The sequence below is a fragment of the Leptonychotes weddellii genome, unplaced genomic scaffold (genome assembly GCF_054177405.1).
Source record: "Leptonychotes weddellii isolate Sample4059 unplaced genomic scaffold, ASM5417740v2 HiC_scaffold_1016, whole genome shotgun sequence".
Lineage (NCBI taxonomy): Eukaryota > Metazoa > Chordata > Mammalia > Carnivora > Phocidae > Leptonychotes > Leptonychotes weddellii.
Window position 1 is genome coordinate 6,456 of NW_027678070.1, and position 8,242 is coordinate 14,697.

At 43.1% G+C, this 8,242-nt stretch overlaps 1 protein-coding gene across 1 annotated transcript; it reads left to right on the forward strand.

The window, feature by feature from the left end:
* Positions 1 to 619: 619 nt before the first annotated feature.
* Positions 620 to 8,235, forward strand: LOC145718028 (signal transducer and activator of transcription 5B-like). The gene is made up of 4 exons (XM_081809468.1): positions 620 to 793; positions 4,019 to 4,175; positions 5,591 to 5,680; positions 6,595 to 8,235. Exons 1-4 carry the CDS (start codon positions 666 to 668, stop codon positions 6,880 to 6,882), a joined length of 663 nt encoding a protein of 220 aa, XP_081665594.1. The 5' UTR covers positions 620 to 665; the 3' UTR covers positions 6,883 to 8,235.
* Positions 8,236 to 8,242: the final 7 nt, after the last annotated feature.

The window sequence follows — 8,242 nt, forward strand, 5'->3', positions numbered from 1 at the left end:
GAGCCCAATGCGGGACTCAATCCCAGGACCCTGGGATCATGACCTGAGCCACCCAGGCACCCTAAAACAAGTGATTTTTTAAAAAATTCCTGTGCTAATTATCTTACTGTTAAAATGCTGCTTATTGTTACTTCAAGTTTGGCACAAAAGTAAATATGTCTGTGATATCAGAGTTATAGGCAGTTCTTCCCCTAATTCTGGCTTTGTACTTTTACTCGTAGGATTTCAGTATGTTTTACAGTCGGCGCTTCATAGACCAAGTTATATACCTTTCCATGGCCACACTGAATGTGTACATTTTGAAACATTTTATTTTTTTTATTTTTTTATTCTTATGTTAATCCCCATACATTACATCATTAGTTTTAGATGAAGTGTTCCATGATTCATTGTTCGTGCACAACACCCAGTGCTCCATGCAGAACGTGCCCTCCTCAATACCCACCACCAGGCCAACCCATCCTCCCACCCCCCATTTTGAAACATTTTAAAGCTAAAATTCAGTTCCAGAATACTGATCTTTATTCTACCAAGAAGGGCTTAAAAGCATTAAAAGCATTTATCTCTAGGTTTTTTAATTGTGAATATTTATTCTAGTGGATTTAAAGGGGGATAAAAAAAAACCCCACCCAAACCACTGATCGTTTGTTTAACAGATTAAAACCATGGCTGTGTGGATACAAGCCCAGCAACTCCAAGGCGATGCTCTTCATCAAATGCAAGCATTGTATGGTCAGCATTTCCCCATTGAGGTGCGACATTATTTATCCCAGTGGATCGAAAGCCAAGCTTGGTAAGTGAACACAGTTTTTTCTATCATATTTAGTGAAGCACAAGCATATTGAAGTTTGATTGGAAGGGTAACATGATGGAGGCTTTAAAAATTGTACATTTTTAAAAAATTATTATTTTTTAAAAGATTTTCTCTTATTTTTTATTTATTTGACAGAGAGAGAGACAGCGAGAGCAGGAACACAAGCAGGGGGAGCGGGAGAGGGAGAAGCAGGGTTCCTGCTGAGCAGGGAGCCCGATGCGGGGCTCGATCCCAGGACCCTGGGACCATGACCAGAGCCAAAGGCAGACACTTAACGACTGAGCCACCCAGACTCCCTAAAGTTGTACATTTTTAAAAAATGATGTGACGCAGGTTAAAAGTTATTTAACCCTAGCTTAGATTTTAGGGAGATGGAATAACTCTTGGGATTTTTAAAATAGGATTTTTTCCTATTTTATTTTATTTTTTCCTATTTCCCTTTAATAGTAAATTCTGGCTAAAAGCATTAGATCATTGCTGCTAATAAACAACAGTTGAAAAATATGTTTTGAGTGCCTACAGGGTGTAGAATTCATATGAACAGAGTAAAGCCCTTGTTTGTCCACAAAGAATTTAGTGCTTGGTGGGGCAGCTAAGGTATGCATATGCATATCATTTAATAAAATGTATTATTAACAAAGTTAACAATGGAGACATTGGTGTTTTTAAATTTATATATACACATAAAGACCAAAAGACAATACACCAAAATATTAACAATAATTACGTTCTTGGTGGCAGATTTAACAAGCATGTTTTTACTTTTATTTTCCAAATTGCTGTTTGGAAATATACTCAGAGGGAAAATTATTTTTAAATTCTTTCAGAGTATAATGCAGTAGATTGACAACAGAGCTTTTGAATGGACATTACTGTACACCAGGCTCGGGGCCTGCTCTGCTCAGGGCCTGGGAACATGTTGGGTGCCCAGCAGCCTGTCCTTCTGATCGGACAGGCTCATCAGCTGCTTCAGGCCTCCATGGGGCTGGGGGGGCGGACAGGGCAGGGTCCACCCCAGCAGAGCCCATGACCGGCGGCTGCTCTGCGACCGTCCGAGCAGGCCTGTGTACCTGTTAGTAAGGCCACCTTGTGGTAGTCGCAGTTGCGTGTTAGTAGCAGATTTCTGGTCAGAAGCTAAGGAGCACCAAAGGAAGGCAATTTTCTGGGCAATTAAAAAAAAAAATCTCAGCCTCGTGTAATGAAGTGAGAAAAAAAACCAAGCTAAACATAAGCACATCAGCTGCACCTTGCTTAGCGCTTTTCCATTTCTTTTTCATTTTATTTTCTGTTTTAATGATTTGGAGAGTTCAGAAAAACATCAGTAGGAAATTTCTGGTGATTTAAATTTTCATTTAGTAGATTCCCCATGTAGTTTCTTACCGAACGAATGTTAAAGGACTTGTGTTGATATCAAGGAAAACTTGAATTTTATTTAGCTTGGTTTTCTTAAGAACAGATATTTTAATTTAAAAAGATGTTCAGTTCGGGGCGCCTGGGTGGCTCAGTTGGTTAAGCGACTGCCTTCGGCTCAGGTCATGATCCTGGAGTCCCGGGATTGAGTCCCACGTCGGGCTCCCTGCTCAGCGGGGGTCTGCTTCTCCCTCTGACCCTCTTCCCTCTCGTGCTCTCTGTCTCTCATTCTCTCTCTCTCAAATAAATAAATAAAATCTTTAAAAAAAAAAAGATGTTCAGTTCTTCATGTTTAAGCTAAGAAAGGCTTTTTTTTCCTTTTTAAGTAGAGAATTAAGTTTTCAAGTGCCAGAACCAGTACTTGATTTCCGTGAGTTTTGCACAGAGACGATCTTCTCAAGAGTGGGTTCCTCAGATGAGGAGCATTAATGCCAGTGGAAACAGAGGTGCAGGGCTGCCCTTCATTCCTCCCAGGCTTTTATTTAATACATACTTTATTTAGTACAGAGAGGATACATATTTAAAATTTGGCTTTCTCTACTACCTTCTCAGAGTACAGATGTGGGCATATTATTGCTGAACTATATTATCATCAGTGTTTTGGCACACCTGCTTGTGCCTTTGTTTGAAATTAGTTGCTAACTGACTTCAGGGGTGTAGAGGTGCAGCCTTTTAGCTACCACTAGATCTCTTGTTTGGCTCCAGACCCGGTCAGCAGTAATTGAATGTTATTTCAATCTGACAGCTGTTTGGTTTCTTCAGTGAGCTGAGTTAAGCAATTTAATACTGCCCAATAGCAATTGTTGCCTAAATTGTTTGAAAAAAGAGAGTTGGTGAGGGGAGTGGGGGAAGGAGGGAAGGAAGGAATAAAGAAGAGAAGGAAAAGAGGGAGGGAAACTATCCAACCCCCTTGTCACCAGTTTAGTGGCTCTGAATTAATACCAAGTCCGTAGAGTGGTTTCTCTGCATCACTGGAAGAGTTAGCCTACAGGTCCCAGATCTGCAACCAGTAATTTGTATAAATACTTGCAGGCACCTTCTGTCTTAATATCTCATTTCCAGGGTTCCTTAGAAATAGCAGTGTGTTCCACCTGTCTTTACTTAAGAAATACTCTGTGAGGGGCGCCTGGGTGGTTCAGCCGGTTAAGCATCTGTCTCTGGCTCGGGTCATGATCTCAGGGTCCTGGGATCGGTGGCATCCGGCTCCTGGCTCAGCGGGGAGTCTCCTTCTCCCTCTCCCTCTGCCTCTCCCCCTGCTTGTGCTCACTCTGTCTCTCTTTCTCTCTCTCTCTTAAATGAATAAATAAAATCTTTATAAAAAAAAGGAAAAGAAAAAAGAAATACTCTGTGAAATTAGCAACACACAGAACTAGTCAAGGCTGGAAAAAGCATGTAGAACATTCTTGACCTTGTGCCCCCTTTCAACCCTTGAGGGGTAACTATAAATAGGAAGTTATCAGAGCCCTTGTTTCCTTCAGAGTACACGAAGCACTTTCCTTTTCCCTTCATTTCTAGAAGCAGATAGCATAAGCACCAGAGCAAGTCAGTAGAAGGAAGGAGAAACGGCAGTACATTGTAAAAAAAGGAAATATACAGTCCACTAAGCTAATTAGTGGATTAGGGATAGATTAATGTAGGCATCTAGTCAATTTGAATTGGACTGTTCCCTAAAATTTGCAGTGAGCATTATGAAGAAATCACTTCAGCTAAAGAAAAGGTATGATGGGTTGAAGCTGCATTTATACAGGCTCATGTGCATGTATGTATACATATGTGTGTAATTTTTTTCCCCAGGGACTCAATAGATCTTGATAATCCACAGGAGAACATTAAGGCCACCCAGCTCCTGGAGGGCCTGGTGCAGGAGCTGCAGAAGAAGGCGGAGCACCAAGTCGGGGAAGATGGGTTCTTACTGAAGATCAAGCTGGGGCACTATGCCACGCAGCTCCAGGTGGGTGTGAATGCCGGGTCACACTTAATTCTTTTCCCTAGGAGAGACTCTTCATTTAGTACCTCCCTGGAGCTTTTCCTTCTCTTCTTCAACCCAGTGTTGTTGACTTAACCTGTTAGGTGTAAAAAGTTCTTATTGTCTGGCTTTGTGATTGTAGCCTTTTATTTTTAAACTTTTTATTTGAAAACAAGTTTGTAGGAAGTTGCAGGATTGATGCAAAGAACCCCTACATATGCCCAGATCCACCCACTGTTAATATTTGCTTTATCATATTCTGTCTCTATACACACACATTTTTGTCACTTGAGAGTAAGTTGCATACATCATGTCCCTTTGCCCCTAAGTACTTCAGTGTGCATTTTCTCTACATGGTTATAGTACAGTTTTCAACTTCAGTACGTGTCACATTGACAAAACACTGTTAGGTAATCATATCTATATTTCCATTTTGTCAGCTGACTCAATAATATCCTTTATGTCATTTTTTTTTCCTTCAGCCCAGGACCACATATTGCATCTGGTTATCATGTCTCTTTAATCGCCTTTAATCTGGAACTGTTTCAACCTTTGTCTTTCATTACATTGGCTTTTTTTTTAAGATTTTATTTATTATTATTTTTTAAGATTTTATTTATTTATTTGACAGAGAGAGAGACACAGCGAGAGAGGGAACACAAGCAGGGGGAGTGGGAGAGGGAGAAGCAGGCTTCTGGCAGAGTAGGGAGCCCAATGCGGGGCTTGATCCCAGGACCTCGGATCATGACCTGAGCCAAAGGCAGTCGCTCAATGACTGAGCCACCCAGGCGCCCCTAAGATTTTATTTTTAAGTAAGCTCTACACCCAATGTGGGGCTTGAACTCAACCTGAGATCAAGAGTTGCATGCTCCACCAACTGAGTCAGCCAGGTGCCCCTGCCTTGAAATTTTAAAATAATTCAGCTCATCTATTTTTAAAGATATTTTAGATATCATTAGATTCAGGTTACACATCCCTGATCAGAATTTTGAGTAAGTGATGTTGTGTCCTTCTCAGGATATCACATCTGGAGACATACACCATCCATGTTCCCTGCATTGGTGGTAGTAATTTTGATTACTCAGTCAAGATGGAGTCCAATTTCTCCTGATGTGGTCCTTTTGAAATTTATGTATCCTTTTTCGAGGAATGATGCCCTAGTACTTTAGGCATATTAAGAGGCAAGAAGTAAAATGATCTTACCTTCTCATTGTAATTGGGTTTCCTATGACATACTTTTCTTGCGCCCACTAGTATTAGAGGAGCAGCATTGCTTGTGATTATGCCGTCGTGTCTCCAGGAGTCTCCTCCATCATAAAATCTTACCCCTGCTCTGAGGTAGGGTTAGGCCCTATAACATGGTGTGGGACAAAGTGATGTCTGCTGTTGGATTCTTTCAGAACACGTACGACCGCTGTCCCATGGAGCTGGTCCGCTGCATCCGACATATTCTGTACAATGAACAGAGGCTGGTGCGAGAAGCCAACAATGTGAGTGTCCTATGGTGTGGGGAGAGGAGCTGGGAAGTCCTTCTCTCTGGACCCATATTTCTTAAGATAATTCAGTGTGCATCTGTTGGTATCTCTATAAACAGAGCACAAAACAGGGGCACAAAAGTAATTAGAATGGTCTCTGATCTGATTGATCCATAACCTTGATGAGATTATCACCACAAAGCAATGTGGACAAGTGCAGAATAATTTAACCCCAACTGAATGGTTTTTGAGTAAAGGCATGCTCATATTCAGGTGAGATTACTTAAGAAGGATTTCTGCTGAGCCCCCTTTCAGCCAAGTGTTGAGGGAATGGCTGAGACCACGTCACTTAAATGGCTGGATCCATAAAAGACTTGTTGACGCCTCCCCTGTAACTTCATTTTGGGGTTTCTGGGATGCTGTCTGTGAGAGGTTCAGCTTCTTCCCTCAGTTACAAGAAGGTCTTGAGTGAGGACACGGATGATGTGTGTTCACACAGCCTTGTTCTGCGCTGTGTCCCCAGCGCCTCACATGGTCCATGGCATTGGATTGGTGAACGAATGTGGAATGAAGGGGTCATCATCATTAGTAGGCAAACCCAGGTCACTCCTGGATGTGTTGAGTTCTAGTCTCTCTGAAGAGAGCTTAGGTGGACCCTGTTTGGGTGACTCAGGTGGAGGCCAGAGCTACAACAGAAGTTTCTGCTGTGCTTTATGAAGTTGTCCTAATCTGCCAGCTCACCTGTTTCCCCTCCTTTCCAACTCCACACCAATTCTGGTAAATGACTATCCTTCTGACACAAGTTACCCATCTTACTCTAGATTTGGAGTTTGGGGTCTATAGTATTAGCATTCCCCAAAGCCTGAGGTTGCCTTCCATCCTCACTGCTCAGCTCACTGCTGCCTGCACTCTCCCCAATCTGTTTCCAGGGTACTTCTCCAGCTGGAAGTCTTGCTGACACCATGTCCCAGAAGCACCTCCAGATCAACCAGACGTTTGAGGAGCTGCGACTGGTCACACAGGACACAGAGAATGAGCTGAAGAAGCTTCAGCAGACTCAAGAGTATTTCATCATCCAATATCAGGAGAGCCTGAGGATCCAGGGTGAGGCTCGGGTGGCCTGGGCAGTGTGTGTCATGAGGGCTAGAAGGAAGTTCAGGTCAAATTGGAAGAGAACCGGGTTTCTGTTCAGAGGCACTCCCCCTTCTCTGGAGTAGCAGGAATTTGCACTAACTTTGGGCAGGGAGGAGGAGGCTTAGGAAGGGGAGAGGTCACAAGCTTGCCTTTGGGGAATGTGGGTCTCACTCAGGTTTCCCACACCCAGGGAGCTCCTTGTTTGTTGGGGACGACATTTCCTCCTGTGGGAAGAAGCTCATGATCTAGTAAAAAACACTTTTGTATATAATTGGTGTTTCATAAATGCTGCTTTACTGAAATGTTAAATTCTCTATGCAGGCAAAGTATAAGGGCTAAGGGCTGTGTTTGTGATGACAAATGTTTAATGTTTTTTGTGCGGTTATTCAGAGAGGTTGTCCTGGCACAGTGCATGCTAACATGCCTCCCTTAGCCCTTATGGACAAAGCTCCCCTTCCTTGTGTAAATCCTGCAAGGTACTTGGGTACTGAAAACTTCAGCGTGAGGTTATGGAGCCCCACCGGTGCCCCGTATTGACCTTGTAAGAATTTGACAGGGTGACTTTAATTAATTTCTCTCTCCCTGCCAGCATACCCAGCTGAGAATCTCAGAAAAGCCTCTACTTGATCAACTGGCTACAGACACATACTCACCTGTACACAAGTGCTCCTCTAATACCATGCATGCGGGCTCACGCTTACAGCTGGATAGATATTATTTATTAATAACTCCAGCTTCCTCACTAGAATATAAATTCGTTGAGAAGGGATTGTGCCTTCTATCTCTGTACCCTGAGGCTGGCACATTGCCAGAATCATAGTAGGTGTTGAGTAAATGTTGGTGGGATGATTCTAGCATGTCTTCCTCTGAATCCATCTTGGACTGACCCCAGAGAAAGGGTGGCCCTCTTCCTAGATTAGGGAACAGGAGAATTTAGGCTGTTAGTTCTTCTTTTTTTTTTTTTTAAGATTTTATTTATTTATTTGAGAGAGAGAGAGAATGAGGTAGGGGAGGAGCAGAGGGAGAGGGAAAAGCTGACTCCCCGCTGAGCACAGAGCCTGACCCGAGGCTCGATCCCAGGACCCAGAGATCATGACCTGAGCAGAAGTCACACGCTCTCCTCCAGGCTGTCAGTTCTGCCCCAAGCCTTTGATGGTTGATAGTACTTCCAGTCCTATTCTTGGGTTTTCTGTTTCCGATTTATGGGTTTGGGTTAGGTTCTGCTTTGGGTTTGTACCCATCATGCAATGTCAGTTCAGTCTCATTTATCAAGTTCACTCATCAGAAACACAGACTATGGTTCTGTTTGTGCAAGAGAAGGCTCAGCTCCCTCTAGTGGAGCAGAGAATTGCCCCACACCTCCTGACCTCCCTCCCAGAAGCTTCTGCAAAGTGCCAGGAGACACCTAGGTGGGTCACTCACATAGGAAGGTAGGGCCCAGGT

What these genes read in the sequence shown, in the direction of transcription:
- LOC145718028 (XM_081809468.1), top strand. Translation starts at nt 666, where the DNA reads ATGGCTGTGTGGATACAAGCCCAGCAACTCCAAGGCGATGCTCTTCAT. An exon ending in TGGATCGAAAGCCAAGCTTG is followed by an intron (nt 794 to 4,018) that starts GTAAGTGAACAC and finishes TTTTTTCCCCAG; the next exon opens with GGACTCAATAGATCTTGATA. An exon ending in ACTATGCCACGCAGCTCCAG is followed by an intron (nt 4,176 to 5,590) that starts GTGGGTGTGAAT and finishes GGATTCTTTCAG; the next exon opens with AACACGTACGACCGCTGTCC.